Here is a 21,202-nt window from a genome sequence, read left to right on the forward strand (position 1 = left end):
GGAAGATAGTCAAGTGAAATATTTTTTAAAATATTTTGTTTTTTGTCTGTCTGTCTGCCTGTTTGTCTGTCTGTCTGTTCATTTTATCGATACCAAGTTTCTCTGGGTAGCCCTGACTGCCCAGGAACTCACTCTGTAGGCCAGGATGGTCTCGAACTCAGACCTGTCCGTGCCTTCCAAGTTCTGAGATTAAAGGTTTGTACCACCACTGTCTGGCTAACAAATAATTTTTGCATAGGGTGATGTGCATATCTATAAATTATTTCTTTAATAGATTTATTCATTTCTTGATTGGTTAGTTGACTAATCCATAAAAAAAAAAGGTGATGCAGTTATTTATTTTGACCGTGATGGGACCAGTTGTTCTGAACATCAATATAGTCATTGTGAGGAACACAACATTAGAATACAGAGGAGAGCTTGCTTGGAGCACTGTGGAGGAGCCCTCAGGGACAAACCTTGCTAGTTTTGTTGCTTCTTAAATGCCTTGACAACTCTGGAAATGTTTGGGCCTAAAATAAACTCCAAAGGTCATTTTTCTAGGCCTTTGCCAATCTTAACATCTAGATGTCACATTAGCTAGCAACAGTGGGAAAATGGATAGTCATAATGAAGCAAGATCATATAATTTGGCATCTGGCTTTATGATGCCAAATACTGGACTTTATTACATCATTAAATAGGAACTAAAAACCTGACATTGTAAATATTGCAAACAATTGAATTTAGTTGTACATCTAAGCATTTGTTATTTGAAACTCAGTGACTTCCTACTCCTCCATTGATGAAACAGTGTAAAAGTTCCCAATATCCAATCTGTTTTGAAAGCTACCATCCTTGTGCTTGACTGTTCACTGTAAGAACTGATCAACATTTTAAAGGCCACCAACATTTCATTTTGCATTAAAACATTTAGTGATGAACAAATGTGTATGATTTGTGAAGCACTGTGTTTCATCATGGAATCTAGGTCACAGCACAAAAAATGGAGGTTAGAAGACAACCAATGAAATTGGTTCTCTCTATCCATCATGTGGGTTACAGGGAACCTACTCCAGTTGACAGGCATGTTTACCTGCTGAGCCACTTCAGCAGCCACCAAAGTATTTTTCTTTCTTTATTTCTTTGTGTGTGTGTGTGGGGGGGGCGTTGTGCATGTGTGCTTGTATGTATGTCAGTTTGCATGTATGTGGCCATGCATGCATGTAAACAGTTTAGAGTACATGTAAAATAGTGAGTCTATTTAATCTTAACTATTGCCATGACTTATACATCAACAGTAAAGAGAAAATGGTCTCTTCCCCCTCAATGTTAATGTCTGTGTTTTCAATAAAATATGATTATGTCATTAATTATAAAGAAATTGTTGACTGGCAGGAAGGCACAACCCTCTGTATCATATTCTTGTGCTCACTTATTTTCCTTGTCACATGTGTCCAGATTTTGGTCAGTGGAATTATTTGGATATCATTTGTAGGGTTCTGGTCAAGCCTGTGGCAAGATTATAATACTAAATCATAGGTAGACTCAAGTGGACTTTTTAATTCTCTAAAAGGTGGAAATAATGAAATCACTTCTAAAACACAGAATTCTTCCATACTTATATCTCCAATTATCTCATAATTTAAATTAAACAAATTTTAGGTATTTCATAAAACTTCCATTTTTATGAATATTCAAGTTACTTTGTATCAATATATGCAGCAAAATTAATCATAAGCCTTAAAAATTATTTATCCTATGTATTTAACAGGGGAAGAAGAGTGGAGAGGAAGGTAGATATTGGCACCTAGAATCATGCTATTTAATGAATATTTTCTCTTTAGTTAGTATTGCTTTTATTTTTAAAAATTTATCTAAATAAATGTTTTCTGGGAATCCTAGTCTGCTTATTTAATCACATTAAGCCTGTGATAGTATCTATAGTATCCAGTAAATTAAACCAACTGAGGCAGGACTGAGGCATCTTTCATTGCAGGAAAATCATGGTGAACCGATTTAGTATCCTTTTTTAACTGTTTGGGCGACACAGGGATAGAGGGGTAGGAGCAGTTGTTGTATTTCTTGGAAGAAGACGAGGGGAGACCTTGCAGGAAGACTGCTTTTCCTACTGGGTGGGATATAAGAGACATTTGAGAGGAGGAAATTGGGGGACATGATGTCTAGGTTGAGAGCTAAGTGCCCTGGTCTACCCACACCAAACACAAGGAGAAGGAATGATCTACCAGTGAGCCATTAACACGATTAGCACTGTTTCAAAAGTAGTTGGCCCTGTGTCCCCTTTGATAACCCTTTCTAGTATCTACCTAGGCTCTGCCATGTTTCAGACTTGGGGCTCAGCTCCTTGACCTTCTTAGCAACATGTTGCCACTCAGATATATCAGAACTAGGATGGTCTAAGGCCTGGGGTTAGGAGAGGTGATAGGGCAGGCTCAGAATGTGAACACAGAATGCTGAAGATAAGATAAACAAATGCATTCCTGGGTACCTATGGGAAAGTACATAGCCCAAACTTTGGGATGTTTTTGTGACCAATCGTTTTTAGTCGGCAGTTCAATAGACACTATAAGCCTGAAGTAAGTCAATTCTATAGCACATCCAGCCATCTTGATTGACAGACTCCTCACTAGCTGGACCTTTCAGCTACACGTGTTTCCTATGGGAACAGTCCCTGGGTCACCTTGTTAAATGCTGAATGTGAGTAATTTATATTATATTGGAACTGACTGAACCTAATAGGGTTTACATTGACCTGCATCATCTTGTTGTCATTCTCTTTGGCAGGATCCTGGGCAGATCGGTCACCACTACATGAAGCTGCAAGTCAAGGTCGTCTTCTTGCTCTGAGGACATTATTATCACAAGTAAACTATTACGTTATACTTCTAAACAAGCTCCCTTCCCATGACCGTAGAACACTGTCAAAACAGAGTTGTTCAAAAGTAATAAACTTTCTTAAGTGTTAATACTACTGCTCCATCATGCTGGCTTGTATCAGACAACACAGTCTTTTTTGTTTTCCATTTGAAACTCTTTCATGAATGTTTTGTTATAATGCTATGCCTTTCTAGCTCAAGTTTCTCTTACAATATCTTTGGTTATTAATAAGGATATTTAGAAATTAGCAATTCTGTTTATGTATTATTTGTTAAGCACTCTGGATATTCTTAATTTTGTGCAGTATGAACAGCTAAGTACAGACTTAGTTCAGTCATATTACTATCTCCAAAAGAATAATCAGATCCGATGTGCAAACAGCACATGTCACATTGTAGTAATTTATGGAATATTATGGCAAACTGCCTGTGAAGGCTGAAGAATGTTTATTTCTATACCTGTCTACTCCATCAGAGCGAGCAGAGGGAGAAAGAAAAGCAAAGATGTCCCCTGCAAACAGAAAGTGGCCTAGCTTGGATCAGCGCATTACATATTTTCAGCCTCCAGTCTGACTGAAATGTACACCCAGTGCGGGGGCACTGATGAGTCCCTGTCACCTAGGAAGGAATCCCTCAGATGACTCTGTGAAAGGAAGGCTCCTAACAACCTAGTTTGAACAACACCTGACACTTGAGGCAGCCACAGCCTACCTCGGTCTCATTTTCTCACCTGTAACATGAAGACATGGCCAAGGTGTTCCCTTGGAGTGTCCAGTCCTGTGACAGCCATGTGACTATTTTGCTCATCACTATGGTAGGGGGGGAGGACCTGTATAAAAAGGTCAGTGGTTTCAAAGGATAATCCCTTGGAGAGGGTCACAGAGTGCTCTCAGAGGCCGGCAGTCCCAGTGTTTCTCAATGTGTCTCCTCTTCATAGATATGCCAGGCAAGGGGAGGGAGAGTCTCCCATGGGGCCCTCTCACATGCTTCAATCATCTGCTCACCAGGGTGTCATAGCAGCTCCTCAGACAAGACTGCTTACTAGGAACTCAAGATCTTGGAAAGGATGGGGATTATAAAACAAACAAATAACAACAACAACAACAAACTCTACTTGTTGGCCACAACAATACAGTGTGACTGTCTATGCCTGTGCCTTCATGTGTTTTCTGGGTTACAGCTTAGGACACTCAGTACTGTTAGGGGCTCTTGCCTTGAAACATCATACAGAGTTCTTAGTAAAATGATCAGTTAGCGACAGTGAGTTACTAATGATCCCCCAGAAGGCAAAGAAGCTCACGTCCTAATAATTTTATCTGATTTAGCCTAATCTTGTAAGCTTAATTGGAGCACAGTAAGTGTTTATTAAGTTAGAGAATGAAGGGAAATCTCTTACTTTCCACCCACTGGGAACTGTGATCATTGCTGTAAAAGTGTTATCACATTTAACTCTCCCGACCACCCTAAAGCTTGGAACTCAAAGCATTTGTTTCAATTACCATGTTTATTGTGTGGGTTGGGCCTTAAACACAAGTCTAATTTTGAAGACATAGTTCTCTACCTTATTGTATAACTTACTCTTATCTAGCAAATGAATATCTATTCAGTGGCACATTCGTAAATCAATTTACCAGAATTTATTTTCCCAGTCTAGGTTGACCCCTGACTTTATAATCACAATCAAAACAAATTATCCAGCTTATAAAAAGTCTTTAATCCTATAAAATAAAATAAGAGGGAATCTGCATCACACCAAAACTCCTAAGAAAACCAACTTTAAAGAAAATGTGCCAGAATCTAGTAACAAAATACTCGACATTGTTAGATGGCAGTGCTACAGTAATGGGAGGGGTCTTTTTAAAAAAAATTTTTTTAAACTGAGTCACAGTCATAGGGGAGGGGAGTAAGGGGAAAACGAGAGGGAGGGAGGAATGGGAGGCTACAAGGGATGGTAAAACAATTTAGATATAATATAAATAAATTAATAAAATGTATTTTTGAAAAAGAAGGCAGGCTGAGCAAGCACGCAGAGTAAGCAGTAAGCTGCACCCTCCATGGGATTAGCTTGTGCCTTCAGGTTCCAGCCCTGCACTGAGTTCCTACCCTCACTGCTTTTAAGGATGAGTCGTCATACTGCACGACAAGCAAAGTAAACCCTTTACTTCTAAAAAAAAAAATTATTTACTTTACATCCCATTGCAGCTCCCTCCCTTGTCTCTTCCTGGTCCCACCCTTCTTCCCTCTTCCTCCCTCCCCTAATCCTCAGAAACTGGGATCCCTCCTCCCCTAAGCTCTAACTCCAGCCTGTCAAGTCTCATCTGGGCTGCCTGCTTCAATTGTGTTTGTGGGTGGGAGACATGACGTTACATGCCCATAGGCACAGTGTGCTGAAATGTATACATTCTGTAAAATGATCAAAGGTAGTTACCTTTTCCAAGTCAAGCCTTCTAAAGTCAACTTCAATTAACATTTAATTATATGCATTTACTGAGGACAGTGTAATGTTTCAACATATATATTCTCTTCTGACAGGGCAAACCAGAATAATTGATTTATATTAGTTACTTTTCTCATTACTGAGACCAATTATCATACAAGAAGCCACTTGGGACAGAACCACAAGTAAAAATGAGATTCAGATATTAAGTAAACAATTGTCCAGAAAGACAAATACCACAACTTTAAAATGTTGACTTGAAGACAGAGAGTTCTAGAACATGGTCAGATGACATCACAGTGACTTAACATGCATATTGTGCATGACTAGAAGGGGTTAAGGAGTTTCAACAACCAACTGGCTCAATTGCTAAACAAGAAACCAATTGCCTGGATTCTTTGTCTTGTAAGCAGCCTCTGTAACATTTACAGGAATGATACTGTATACCTTTTTTTCTCACTGTAGGGTTATAATGTAAATGCAGTAACTATAGACCATGTCACCCCACTCCATGAGGCCTGCCTAGGTGATCACGTGGCATGTGCACGGACCCTTCTGGAAGCTGGAGCTAATGTAAGTTTAAAAAGTAAAGTAAGAATTTCACATCTTCTGACCCACAGGAGCCAAGTTCTCATTTTCCTTTCCTTTCCTGCTTTCGTAGTCGAATTGGAAACATAGCAATACAAACGGTACCCTAGAACTGCCTCAGCCTCCTCAGGACACTCAGTGAAGGAATCCCAGTCATGATGTAGAGGAGTGCACTGAGGCTCCTTCTGTGTCCGTGAATCAAAATAACAACAGATGAGCATCTGTAATGCTATGTAGTAAGCTGGAGGCTAGCTCAGGTGACATTAGATCCTCTCAAAATGTATACATACATAATACACACACACACACACACACACACACACACACACACACACACACACACGCACACACATATATACACACACCAGGATATCTCAGAATAGAACCAATACACCATATTCAAATATCCACTAGTAAAGTGGCCTTGTCATTTCCATCACCATTACATGACTTACTTGACGTCATCATTTTTGATTTACTGGTGAACTTGAATATTGGTTTTTAAGTGAATTTCTATAGTAGCGTGCCCATTCCTGTGACTTTTCTTCCACATTATGTTTCTATTTATCTCTTGAATGTTTAAGGCTTCTTTTATTGATGTGTATAAAGTAGATATACATTGTCATATTGATACTCCACATTTCCCAATCAGCAAGTCATACATGTTTTGGCAATACGTAAACAAGTTCTTTAGCCCTGTATAGTCCTGAATGACTTCAATCTCATTCTCAAATTTTGGGTTTCATTTAGGTAAATGCAATCACAATAGATGGTGTGACTCCCTTGTTCAATGCATGTTCACAAGGCAGTGCAAGCTGTGCAGAGCTCCTTTTGGAATATGGTGCCAAAGCCCAACTGGAGTCTTCTTTTCCATCTCCAACACATGAGGCTGCCAGTAAAGGTTAGTGACAGAATTAAATAAAAAGGGAAAATATCCCTGGACAGGCATACCCCTGCCTGTCTTGCAATGAATTATACTTCCATTGGAAACAAGTAAAGGCACATGTTCAAGAGATGAGCATTCACAAAAAGTACCACTGTCTTTTCTTTGTGTTGCCAGGTCACCACGAATGTCTCGACATTTTGATCGCCTGGGGCATAGATGTTGACCAAGACATTCCTCACTTGGGGACTCCTCTTTATGTAGCTTGTACATCACAGCAGTTTCATTGCATCTGGAAACTTCTTTATGCTGGTACTTTTCCATTGTGTCCTTACATGTAGATAAGTATTTGTTCATCTAAATAAGCTTTTTTTTTTAGTGTTGTAATGTTTGAAGTTTATTCTTAATTAGCATGATGGGATTAAAGATAAAGCTAATTGCCAGAGTGCTTATTTAGCATGCACACGGCCTTGTATTCAACTCCCAGCAGCAAAAAACAAACATAAGCAAAACAACAACAAAAACAAGATCTCATCACTCTAAAACCAAATTCATTGCTTATTATTTCTGAGGTATGAACCAGTCTAACTATCCATTGATCACCAAGTTTGTAGTGAAACTGTGGTCTATGTACCGGTGTTCATACAGTCATCGTCCGTCTTAGTTAGGGCTACTGTTATGCTGAAACATCAACAGCAATATTGGGAGAAAAGGGTTATTTGGCTTATAGGTCTATGTCATAGTCCTAAGTATGCTTCTTTTAAAAATCACACCTCATTGCTAAGTTGTTCTTATTGTAAACATTTTCACGTATGCGTATACAATCTATTAAGGAAATGTATACTTCATGAGAATACTTCAAAGCTCTGTGGGCTGCATCTGAATCATCAATACACATTTGTTACATAGTTGAGTCAAAAGCCTTTCCTTGTAATCAATCATAAAATTAAGATTCTCTAGAATGAATATAATGTTGCTAAGTACATAGACAGATCCCACAAAAAAAGTAGGAATTCTAAGGTCTGGGATAACCTTATTGCTTACCAAATATAAATGCTCATGGACTGTCCCAGGCTTTGTCCTTGTTGTCCTGTTACTTAAAGTGGCCTACTGCCTTCTCCACTTGCATGAAAGGACTATGTTCCTCAAACTTCAGCTTTGCTCCACGAGGAAGAATCCTAGTCCATCCATACTTTGGTGGTCTCCCCGCATTAGAGCTGAGAACTCCTTCAAGATAGTTTGTGTGTCCCCTCAGCATCTATTGGCCTGAGAAGAATGCCTCTGTCATGTGGTAGGCCCTAAGAGTACACATGACTGAGATCCTAGGTTTTTATGCTGTTTATTTGCTTTGAGGCTAAAATTTGCTTCTCGTCTATTCAGGCATGTCATTTTAGCATCTGCTTTACATATTACTCACATTATCTTAGCTGACCTATAAATGTCTTATAAACAGGACTTGAAGCCAATATTTATTCACATGGCGCATAGAATATTAAACATAAGTTCTGTTAACACTGGTAAATTGTTATTTCCTAGACAAATTGCCCATAAGTTTAGTATATCTGATACAGTATATCATTCTTCTTCCTTTTCTAGAAATCTTTTTCACCAAATACTTTAACATGTGTTAAAAGAAAAATTGAAAAACTGCTGTTTGCAATGGTTGATTGGTTGCTTTTCTTAGGCCTCTTTGCTCTGATAAAATTGATAAGCCCAATGAAGGTTGTGATTTCCATCATAAACATTTCTCCACTAAACATTTTATATTTGTTTTATTATTGTATATATGTGTAATAATATAAATGTATATGTAACAAAAGAAAAAATGAAAAAGAATGTATCATTTTTATTAGCAGACATTTTTTGCTTTGAGGCCATACAAGACAATAGTGTTATTATATTTTATTGTATTAAATATAATCTGCTCCACCTTTGACCATGTCCCCTGGACGGGGAGAACTGGTGGCAATCAGAGGAAGGACAGCAGGTTACCAAGAAGAGACTTGATACCCTATGATCATATAGAGGGGGAGGTAATCCCCCTCAGGAACAGTCATAGGGGAGGGGAATAAGGGGAAAATGGGAGGGAGGGAAGAATGGGAGGATACAAGGGATAGGATAACCATTGAGATGTAACAAGAATAAATTAATAAAGGAGGAAAAAAAAATAAGGATAGTGCTGTTAAAAAAAATATATATATATAATCTGCTCATTACAGAGGCACTGAATGACTCTTGTATGCCAGACTCTTGTATGCCAGATGAATAACTAGGCAATAGAGAATTTTGCATGTATAGATTTATGTTCTTCAAAGAAAACATTTTCAAAATTTGATTTTTTTATGCAGACATCATTAAAGTGTTTTTCCACTACAGAGGCTTAATGCCTTTATGTATGTGTTTACTGACTGAAACTACACAAGTGAATATTGAAAATTGACAGGCAAATCTATATACATTTTACCTAAGTGATTTACATATGTATATTCATGAGGTTTCAAAGAAACCCATGAGCTTTCATGCCTCAAATGAAAAAGTGAAAGTGATATTATTTCAGATAACCTTTAAGAGCTATTATCGATGATAAAAAAAAAAATAGGTGTGTGTGAATGTAATCATGCTTTGGGGCTGGAGAGATGGCTCAGTGGGTAAAGACATTTGCCTTGCACACCCTGTGAGCTGAGTGTCATCCCTGGAGACTATGTGAAGACGGAAGGAGAGAACTGACTCCTTGAAGCTGTCCTGTGATCCAAACATGCACACTTGTGATGTACACACCTGCACTAACATCTGAGGCACACACACACACAAATAATAAACAAATAAAAAGAACCTTTTCAAAATTATACATATTTCTTCTGACATCTGAAAAGATGTCAGAAAAGTATTTGAAAATAATACAACTAATGTATATACTGCATATTGAAAGGTGCCAAGTTTAAGAATTTATATATAACAAAAAAGAATACATATTATATTGGAAACACAATACATACTGTGTCAGACCACAACTCATTATTAATTAAGGTCTGTCCTGCACACTTCTCCAAGTTGTCTTCCTCTCTTTTCCCTACAAAGGTACCTACTCATGTACTCATTGCTTTCATATCATTTCCAACTGTTTACATACAGGTGCTGATGTCCACAAAGGCAAGTACTGGGACACCCCACTCCATGCTGCTGCTCAACAGCCAAGCACTGAAATTGTGACCTTATTGCTAGAATTTGGAGCAGACATCAATGCCAAGAACATGGAACTTTTGCGGCCTGTCGATGTGGCTACATCGAACAGTGCTGTGGAAAGAATACTTCTTCAACATGAAGGTAGGGAGAATACATAAGAATGCTTGTAAATGAAAAAATATACTTCTCCCAAATAGATGGAGGTAAAAGTGCTTTGTTACCATAGGAAGTAAGAAGAGCATGGAATCTCAAGTATATATTGCAAAAAGCATTCAACTTAGGTCCTATGCAAGGAAAAAATATAATTTCATGATCTTTATTGTATCTAAACTTTTATATTCCTTTAGTAAAATATGTTGAACTTCTTTCAACAATGCATAATATGTAGTTTTCTAATACAATATTTACCTGCATGCACTATTTTTTTTTTGGCTTATTTATTGAGACAAGGGTTCTCTGTGTACCCTTGGCTGTCCTGGACTTGCTTTTGTAGACCAGGCTGGCCTTGAACTCATAGTGATTCACCTGTCTCTGCCTCGCCAGTGCTGGGATTACAGGTGTGTGCCACCGCTCCCTGTGTACATGCACTATTTTTATTTATTTTATTTTATTTTATTTTATTTTTTTACATGCACTATTTTTAAAAAGATTTGAGTACTGGGTGATTGAGCCCTAGGTCTCGCACATAGCACACTAGAACATGCTAGGCCACATGTGCAGCGAGCCACATCTCCAAGGCCTGAATACTTCCTCAACCACTCCCTCACCAGATTGCCTTTTTTTGGCAGGGGGCAGGATTTCATGTACTCAGGTTGGCCTTGAACTCACTAGATAGCCAATTCTAATGCTCTGCCTCTGCCTCTCAAGTGCTGGAATTACAGGCATACGCCACCATGCCTAGTTTATGCAGTGCTGTGGCTCCAACTAGAACTCCATGCATTTTAGGCAAGCAGTCTAGCAACTGTGTTCTATCCCCAACCCATCCCTGCCCCATTTTATAAGGCATGGTGCATGTTCTGTGGGAAAGATTTTTACCTCTAAGGCTTTTTTTTTCTTAAGCAAAATTTGTTCAGAAATATAATTGTAATTTAACAATTTGCCTTTTTGATATGTATATATCTTAGTCCTTTTGATTTAGACCGTTAAAGATCAGAATTTGTTCTGAAAATTTCAGTGAAACAATAATTTTGTAAGCTTTAAGATAATATGTCTTTTATTACTCATTTGCATTTTGTGTGTATGAGTATTCTGCCTGCATGCATGCAAGTACATAAGATGCCTGGTGCCTGCAGAAGACAGAGCAGGGCATCAGATCTCCTGGAGTTGGAGTTAAGGACGAGTGTCAGCTGTCATGTGGATTCTGGGAAACACACCCAAGTCCTCTGCAGGAGCAGCAGGTGCTCTTAACTGCAGAGCCATCTCTTCAACACTGTGAACTATCATGCTTTATAGAACATGTATAGGACATTTCTTAGTCATGAGATCTCGTGAAACATATCTCAATATCTCTCATATTTATATTATATGTTTATATATTTATGTCATATTATATTAATGCAATATAAATAATGAAAGACATTTGTCACTAACCAAATGAATTCATTGTTTTATTATGCTTTAAGACAATATATCTTACTACCCATAAACATTAATTTTGTTTTTAATAAATATGTTCATGTCTTCTTGTAGCTACCCCAAGCTCTCTTTGCCAGCTCTGCCGACTCTCTATTCGCAACTACATAGGAAGACAGAGATTGCATCTTATTTCTCAGCTCCAGTTACCAACATTGCTGCAGAATTTCTTACAGTACCGATAACACAGTAAATAGTTTTACATTCTCAGAAAATCAAATTTTTCTATTTTATTTTCTTCTTCAAATATAGTATGATAAGGGTAAAAATGAGTATAATTTCACCCGGGAAAGCAGTAAAGTCTCAATGGATTTTTATCTGAAGAACACTTATTAGTATTATTTATGAATTTCTATTGTCTTTGAATGACATTTAAAATATATGTATCATCTTAGCATTCTCAGTGTACCTCTTTGATTTAGAGGGAAATGAGAATTTTATTAATTTTTTTTTTATTCTAGAGCGAAAAAGAAAATTGTGCACTTTTACTAAAATTTTAATTTAATTGTAAATTTCATCTTGTGTTATGTTTTAGTGGATCCCTATTCTTCATATAATGGGTTAACTGCAATTTCAACAAATGTCATTAGTTATCTCTGTGTTTTTAATATTGACAAAAATATTAGAGCAACTAATATGCTTTTTGAAATAAAGATGAATTATACAGTTGCTTTTGTGGTGGTCAATTTCTAAGAAACAGATAATCTTCCATCCTCTGTACAAAGATCTCCAATGTGCTTTCACATGGTAAAGAAGTCTAGCGATAAACCAAAAGTTAGGACTGAAAATTAGTCCTGGTGCTCACACCCACAGACTTAGGAGGCTAAACACCCATGAGGGCTATTCAAAGACCTTCTCAAAAAAGGTTTCTGAAGGTCTTCAGTGATTTCTGATGTTACTGTAGTCTTCTCCTAGTTCAAAAATTGTCAGTACTTAGCAATAGAAGGCTGAAGAAAACGGATTGTATGCCTTAGTGATGAAGTCCTGAGTTACTCTTTGGGCCATCAAATCGTACAGTGAGTAAGAGAGAGTTCTTCAATAACTGTCCCAGAAGAGTGGGAGCCAGGGCTCCCCAACTCCTTCATGTCTGTACTTTAAGTGACTGGGTCATTCTCTTGATAAATGAATTCAATGTTGAAAGTACATGATTTCATTCCATATCCCCTTTCTCTTGTTTCACACACTAGGAGAAAGAAGGCTTTCTTTCCATGTACAGTTACATATCCCCCTCCTGGAAAGAGGTTAGAAGAGGAACTTTAATATTCCCTAAGAGGCAAACATCTGACTATGATACAGTGTGACCTACAGAAAACTCACATCAAAAAAGATCATGTAATCTGCACAGGGTTCTAAAGATGAACACACCTACAACAGTACTGAAAGCTTTAATTACTTCTTAAAACAGCATTTTTTTTTTTTGTTAATGGTTCATGGAAATGTAGTTTGAAGATAAGATGCATTAGGTGTGTTCTAGGCAGAGGGAACAGAGTAGCAACATGAGGTCGGGAAGGCTGTCTTCTTTGCTATGAACACATCCCAGCTCCATGGCATCTGTACAACACTCGCTTTCCTGACACACTCAAGATTTACAGGGGGCAGATGCTGGCTGGGCAACACATACTGGGGAACACATACTGCATTCCCTAGAAATGCTCTCAAAATTAGACAATGTCCCTGGAAAAGACAGAGTAAAAATGGGGAGGTTTGGATTAACTTAGTCATTTGAATGGTTTCCCCCAAAGAAAGTGAAAGATTGCCGAATTGGCTCGGTTTGGTCACATTTCACTTTGGAAAGGAAAGTTTGAGATAACAAGAAGTACATAAATTCTGTTTAATGTAGACTTTTTGAAAACAGGAGTGTGTAGTTGGTTCAATTTTCACTCCCAATATATGATTTTCTTGTTTTCGCTTGTTTTTTTTTTTTTTTTTTTTTTTTGAGACAGGGTTTCTCTGTGTAGCCTTGGCTGTACTTGCCTTGCTGTGTAAAAATCTGCCTGCCTCTGCCTCCCATGTGCTGGGATTAAAGGTGTGTGGCACCACACCTGCCACAATATATGGTTTTCATAGGCCAAATTTGTTTTAAAATGTATTTGAGTCCCCAAAGTTACTTATAAAAAGGTTTAGTAAGGACTTAGGTAATGGCTTAGATGATAAAAACAAAATAAACAATGACAACAACAACAGACAAAACCTCTTACTGTACAAACAGAGTCAATACTCTAGAACCCATGTAAATGTTGAGAGCTATGTGATTTGGAATACTCTGAACACACAGAGAGAGAGAGAGAGAGAGAGAGAGAGAGAGAGAGAGAAAAGGAGAGAAAGAGAGGGAGAAAGAGAGGGAGAGGAGGGAGAGAGAGGAGAGGGAGAGAAATAGAAAGAGAAATGCTGAGCTAGAGTCTCTTGTGTAGCTGCACAGTTAAATGGGGCCCCATACTGACTTAAGTTTGAATGTTAGATTTTTTTTAACTGAAATTGTATAACCAGCTTTGTTCTCTCATGCAGCTAATTATACACCAATGAATGATAGCCACATGGGAGAAGTCTTCCTTTCTGTTTAGGTCAAGTGGGGATTTCTCATGGAATTCCTTGCACTTAGAGGACAAGAGGAAAATAGTTGCTGTACTGCTTAGTTTTTCTCAAGCTGATACAAACTAGAGTCAGCTGGAAAGAAGGAATATCCACTGAAGAATTTTCTCCATCAGGCTGGCCTGGGGGATGTTTTCCTTTTTGTTTATTTTAGATACTGTCATTTCATTTTTCCATTCCCTTTTCTCTCTCCAAACCTTTTTTTAATACCATTCCTTGCAACCATTCAAATTCATGAGCTCTTTTTTTTCATGTGTTGTTGTTGTATGCATATTATTTTCTGAATTGTAAGTTGATGTAGGAAGGCCCAGTTCACTGTGGGCAGCACTACACCTAGGCAGGTGGGCCTGTGCTGTGCAAGAAAAGTAACCCCGCAAAGCAGAGGGGGTCAGCCATTAGGTAGCATCTACTGTGGTGTCTGCTTCCATTCCTGCTGCCGGGTTCCTGCTTTGAGCTCCTGTTCCTTTTCCCCCTTTATGATGGGCTCTAACCTGGAAGATATAATAAACCTTTTTCTGCCCTGTAAGATATAACAAGCCCCTTTCCTGTTGTTTTTGGTTAGTGGTGGTTTTTGTTTGTTTGTTTGTTTTTATTTTTTATTAAAGCCCAAGGCAAAAAGCAGATTAACTTTTCACCTTGGGAACTGTCACCTGCCTGCTAGTCTCTCATTATGTCAGTAGTTCTCCACTTGTGGGTTATTGCCCCTTGGGGGAGTCAAATGACTATTTCACAGGGGTCACCCAAGGCCATCAAAAAACACAATATTTACATTATGATTCATAACAGTAGCAAAATTACAGTTATGAAGTAGCAGCAAAAATAATTTTACTGGTTAAATCATATAAAAATGTGTTTCTTGTGGTTTTGGGGGAGGGGTAATCACATGAGGAACTATATTAAAGGGTCACAACCTCAGGAAGGTTGAGGACCAGTGTCTTAAATCCTTCCCAGGAAAATTACCTAGGTAAAATTAAATTATACTCGATTTTGAGAGCAAAGGAAGGACTGTATAGTTGTTGGAAATTGCCAGAAGATTTCCTCTTCTCACTGCACACATCTTTACCATGTGGGCTGTTTCCTTGCTGCCCTCAAGAGGAAGAATCTGATTCTGTGACTCACCTTCAGGTGGATCCTGTTTCTTGCCAAGACTAAGCCCACTATGAAATACCACTGAAAACTTGAGCATCTGTCTCCATCAGGAAGACTGAGGCCACCAAGGGAACAAACCTAGGTTGGCATACTAGAAGGTGAGAAAGAGGACTTAGTAACAGCCAGTGCCAAGAACCAACCACGTGAGCGTGGTGTACTACTTACTTTTTTATTATTTTAATGAAACTCCATGTTCAATGCAACTAATGGTAGAAGGAGCTTATTTGGGCTTACGGTTCTAAAGCCATGGTTCTCAAACTTCCTAATGCTGCAGCTTTTTAATACAGTTCCTCATGGTGTGGTAACTATAAGATTCTTTGTTGCTACTTCATAATTAGAATTTTTCTGCTGTTATGAGTCAAAATCTCAAAACAGAGATAGAGCACTGGGCATGCACATTGGCTTTGAAACCTCAATGCCTACATCCAGTAATATACTTCCTACACTAAGTGATTCCTACCTAAGTCTTCCCCAAATGGGGCCACCAACTGGGAAGGATGTACTCAATGCATGGACCCGTGGGAGGCATTCTCATTCAAACAACTACTAGTGGCCATCAGGGGTGGTGCTGCCCAGGCAACAGATGAGAAGAACTAAAGCCACGTTAATGACTTTAAGCAGGGCCAATGGACAGAGCAACTTGAGCCCAGCCCAAGGGCAGCTCCGTATGATTGTATGAAAGTAATGCATGTTTATATGATTTAACCAGTAAACGTCATGATAGTTTTATTACACACCAGTAGATGGCAATAAGATAGAAATATCTCACGCCAGGGGTTTATGATTGCTTCCATCGCCTTTCTTCACTTCTCAGTCATTGTCATTCCTTATAAGGAATTCTGTGGGAATTTTACATTTACAATTACATTTACATTTACAATTACATTTACATTTACAATTACATTTACATTACAATTACAACTTCATGTGGGCTACAGAGTCTGCTGGTGCTGATAACAAATTAGTCTTGTCATCTTACTGGCAAGAAACTTCTCTAATGTCATCAATCATCCAGTTTGTAAGGTCAGAGTTTTGAGATAACAAACAAGAATAAAATAGGGAAACAAAGAAATACAATTATTGACAAAATATCCTTGAGGCCATTTCTCAATTCCTCCAAGTTAAATCTGTGACTAGATCTTCATAGAAAATGTATTTTTAAAAAAACCTATCTTCCTTCTTTATTAACTTCTTCTCTACATTCCTCCAACACCAAATTAAAAAAAAAACCTCTAACCAAACTCTTTTTTTTTTTTTTTTTTTTTTTTTTTGGTTTTTTTCGAGACAGGGTCAAACTCTTAATGAGTTGTTTTTCACCCCTTACACAGAGAACCAGATGCCATCGACCATCAAGCATGCCCTGATGGTGGAAACTAGCACATCCTGAGAAAGACAACGCCCCTTGTCAGCAGGAAGTAGGGTGATGAACTGAACAAAGCTCCACCCATATCCTCTTCTCCCACCGTCACTCCCCCCTCCCCCCCCCCCCCCCCCCCCGTTCTTCATTTCTCTTTATAACAACCACAAGTGAGGAATGTTAGTAATCAGGCAGCAATGCAGTCACCCCTGAAGGCCCTGATGACAGCAGGAAAACAGGCTACACGTCACCACCACCACCACCCTCCCACCCGCCGGCCGGACTCAAGCCCCCTAAGCCACATGTGCACCTTTTGTGCACCTTTTGCACATGTGTATACGCTAGACAGTTTTTAAAGGGAACTCCTCCCATTTCTCTTTCTCTCTCTCTCTCTCTCTCTCTCTCTCTCTCTCTCTCTCTCTCTCTCTCTCTCCCCCCCCCACGTGTTTCTCCAGAGATGGTCTTTGTATTCCTTTATTAATCCTCTTAATTGGATCTGCTGTGTGGTGTGATTCCATTCCTCTGTACGGCTCTACCGTTCACCCCTAACCTCCACCGTTCACTTGTAACATAGATAAAGGCAGGAATGTATTTTCAAAATATTACTGTTGAGAATGCTTTTATTATATATCTAGCCTGGATATAGTAGAGTAACTGATACTAATGAGTAGATGAACGACAAAACGTTTCCTGACTTATTAGCATCAAAATTATTCAAACTAATAATATCACTTGAGAGATTTAATCATTTGAAATCAGTAACTGTTCTCAGAGTCTGATGTCTTCTGCAGGATCCATGAAACAAATAGGGTAACTCTCTTCAGATAGTCTTTACTGAAAATAGAAAGCAAACAAAACTCCCTAGACAGAAGAAACAAAACCGTCATACAGTTTACAATTCTTGATAGCGTTGTCTCTTTAACCATAAATGTGGTGAGCAAGTAAACTTGAATAAATTCAAGTGAGAGCACAGAGACGTTTGCTCTCTGCCCCTAAAATCAGCAGAGATTTGTGAGACCTTAACACAGAGATCTCACATGGAGAGTCACACCACACTGCACTTAGGTGTTACAGCTCTGAGGGGAAAGGTATCCTGACAGCCAGGAACCCAAGAATACCACAAAGTCACATCACACAACAAATCTCACACAGGACATTTATTGGGAAAAACACTGGAGGGAGGCTGGCAGCCTGTGCTCCAGAGAGGAGCACCAAAGAAGTGGGCAGGAGGCAAGCTTTATACAAGATTTTGTTTTGGGGTTTTTTGTTGTTGTTTGTTGTTGTTTGTTTTTTCTTAAGGGGAAGGTGGGGCTTTCCAGGGTGGCCTGGGATTCAAGGGATTTTTGTGGCTTGACTTTAGAGCAAATTCAGGGATTAGAGGGACTTTTGGCCTGAACTTGGGCTTTATTTTCTTTTTGTTCCTCTAGGGCAGGGCCTGGCCAGGCTCCTACCTTGAAGGGCTGGAAATAGTTATTTATGGCTGTTAGAGAAGTTTCTTCTCAAGGGAGTTACAACAATAACAACCCAGCTAGTCCTTTAGATGCCTTAGTAAAAGGTAGGTGAGATTCAAGGGATTTTTGTGGCTTGACTTTAGAGCAAATTCAGGGATTAGAGGGACTTTTGGCCTGAACTTGGGCTTTATTTTCTTTTTGTTCCTCTAGGGCAGGGCCTGGCCAGGCTCCTACCTTGAAGGGCTGGAAATAGTTATTTATGGCTGTTAGAGAAGTTTCTTCTCAAGGGAGTTACAACAATAACAACCCAGCTAGTCCTTTAGATGCCTTAGTAAAAGGTAGGTGAGCTCATAGGAGGGGATGTCTTTTCTTCAAGGTATCAGTCAGCATCCTATCAGAAAAGTGAAGTTGCTCTGTGCACTAATCACGGAAAGCAGGAGCTTAAAAACTAAGCAGCTAAAATAGGAATGTCAAACTACTACTGCTATTGATGCTTCTGGAAGCAATTATCAACCTCACTGGAGATGCTGAAGGTTTATGAGCCTGGGGCTTGGAGGCAAACCCCTGTGGAATCAGAATTCTGAGCAGAGCTGTCCCTAGCCAGTGCTGTATTTCAAGAGCTCCATGGGACCATCTGAGAACGAAATCTAGGTCTCAGACTTTTCAGGAGGACAACTTGTGGGTGGTTGCTAAAAATTCCTGTGAGAATTTGATAAAACCAGGCAAGAGCGGGAGGAAAAAAAAATAACAAAGCAAAAGAAAGAAAGGAAAATTGGATTTTATACTGGAATCAAAAGCCAGTGCCAGGTAAGGCTTTGTTGCTATGGTAACATGGAAATGAATAGCAAGCAAACGGGGAACAGCAAATCTTGCTTCTCTTCCTCTTGCCTTCTGGGTTCTTCCATCTCCTTTATTGGCAGAGCTTAACAGATGTTTAGCAAAAGAGAAGCCAGAAGCACAGAGTATGTTATAACTGACACATTACAGAAATAAAATTCCAACTTTAGAGTGAGACTCTAGATTTAAACCCCAGAGGGTAATTAATTTACCTCTACAGGCCTTAGCAACCACATCTTGTATTAGTGTTCATGCATACATACTTTCTATAAGCCTAATGGGTAATTTGTTCCCAGATATTCATAAAATAATGGGAATATCCATGGGCATGTTAACAGGGAAGCATGAAAATGTCATGGGGTCCCACACCTAGACAAAGAACTACAGGGAATTTCAGAGAGCTGATGTAAGATTGCAGGTGGCCTGAGCTCAGCCACCTTAGCAATAGCATCATAAGCTGATAACAGGGACAAACAGAACAAGTTAACATTGTTAGCTGAGCAAGAGCCCTCCACTTGCTGGCTCGGAATTTACTGCCTCTACCTCACCCTGACTGGAATTTACAGGCCTCTCTGAGAAAAGGCCATGTCCATATATCTGCCAGAATCAATTGCCCCCAACCCCCAAATGGTCACCTTTGTTAGTCAATTTGTTGTTAACTAACCACTGTGTGCTGAGTTCTGCTTCTGTAAAGGGTATTTAAACCCTCAACTTTTGCAGGACAAGGTCCCCCAACTCTTCTGAGCTTGGTGGACCCCAGCACATCGGCTCAATAAAATTCCTTTGCTTTTGCATTAACCCTGAACTCTGGCTCTCAATTGGGCTTCCAGGAATAGACTCTGACGATCTGAGTCTAGGGCTGAGAGGAGGAGAGTTAGCCTCCCCCAGAATTGAGCCCCTGGAAGTGTTGCAGGTCTGAAGGGAAAGGCTTCCCCTACAGAAGTTAATGGCAAACATTCTAGGCCTAAGTTAGCAGACAGAGGCTGGAAGCTGAAGCCTTCAAGGTCTGGCCTTGCAAAAGATTAGATTGTAGGGAGGCCAGAAGCTTCCAGGCCTAGGCTTAGGGATAGTTAGACACAAATGCTCTGGGTTGAGCCTAAGCCATGTATTCGTAAAGCATGGCTGTAGCTCTCATCTCATGCCCTCAGCTGAGGAAATAAAAACTACATTTACAGGAAAAGCTAGAGTTGGTGTGACTAGCCAACAGCCTTTTTATTGTCTAATGCAAAATAGTCAGTTTTGAAATCATATATATACATTACCAAAAGCAAAAACCAAAACCAGACTCAGATGTGTATCTGTCTGTCTCAAAAAATAAAAAAAAAAAAAAAATATATATATATATATATATATATATATATATATATATATATATATATATCTCCCTTTGACCTATTATGAAACATATTTCCAGAGTCACAGAAGTGCTCACTTACACTGAGGACAAATTATTACCTATTTCCTCTCTTCTTTAAGAAATACACTTTTGACTTCTCTATTAAATCCTTACAAACCTTCTAAAAAGTTCCATTTATCTTATTTTCATATTTTACAACTAAGGTTGGTTAAATAACTTGCCCAAAGTCGCATGGCTAATAAGAAGTATAACCAGTTCTTTAAGGCTTGTTTTTTTTTTTAATTTTTAAAAATTTTTAATTAATTTATTTTTGTTACATCTCAATGGTTATCCCATCCCTTGTATTTTCCCATTCTTCCCTCCCTCCCATTTTCCCCTTACTCCCCTCCCCTATGAGTGTAGAAGGATCCAGAGGGTCCTAGAAACCTACAAGAAGAACATTATAATAGGCAGATTTGGACCCAGGGGTCCCACTCAAACTATGACACCAATACACGCCGTAAACTTCAAACCCCTACCCAGATCTAGCCAATGGACAGGACATTCTCCACAGTTGAGTGGAGAGTGGGGTCTGACTTTCACACATACTCTGGTGCCTCATATTTGACCATGTCCCCTGGATGGGGAGACCTGGTGGCACTCAGAGGAAGGATTGCAGGCTACCAAGAAGTGACTTGATACCCTATGAGCATATAAAGGGGGAGGAAGTCCCCCTCAGGCACAGTCATAAAGTTTTATTCTTGAAACTAAATTCCCGCGGCTTCCAATTCTATCTTCCACTCCCACACCTTGCCTCTCCAAAAGACTTTCACGGTCTTCTAGACCTCTCTCATTTCTCTCTTCAAAATGCTTTATTGAACATT

General features: G+C 39.0%; 1 protein-coding gene across 6 annotated transcripts in view; it reads left to right on the plus strand.

Annotated features, from left to right (window-relative positions):
- Window positions 1-12,265, plus strand: part of ASB5 (ankyrin repeat and SOCS box containing 5) — a 42,919-nt gene extending 30,654 nt beyond the window's left edge. For 2 of the 6 annotated variants that reach the window (XM_084758354.1, XM_084758353.1), the window contains exons 2-7: window positions 2,785-2,864; window positions 5,779-5,886; window positions 6,652-6,802; window positions 6,962-7,096; window positions 9,917-10,108; window positions 11,657-12,261. In XM_084758354.1, the coding sequence (XP_084614480.1) occupies window positions 2,785-2,864; window positions 5,779-5,886; window positions 6,652-6,802; window positions 6,962-7,096; window positions 9,917-10,108; window positions 11,657-11,784 (794 nt within the window). In that variant the 3' untranslated portion in view covers window positions 11,785-12,261. Of the gene's footprint in view, window positions 1-2,784; window positions 2,943-5,778; window positions 5,887-6,651; window positions 6,803-6,961; window positions 7,097-9,916; window positions 10,109-11,656 lie in introns of all 6 variants that reach the window. The other 4 variants (XM_084758350.1, XM_084758349.1, XM_084758351.1 and 1 more) reach the window with 4 other exon arrangements.
- The last annotated feature ends 8,937 nt before the right edge of the window (window positions 12,266-21,202 follow it).

Source organism: Acomys minous, assembly GCF_964271855.1.
Source record: "Acomys minous genome assembly, chromosome: 15".
In the NCBI taxonomy this organism is placed as follows: Eukaryota; Metazoa; Chordata; class Mammalia; order Rodentia; family Muridae; genus Acomys; species Acomys minous.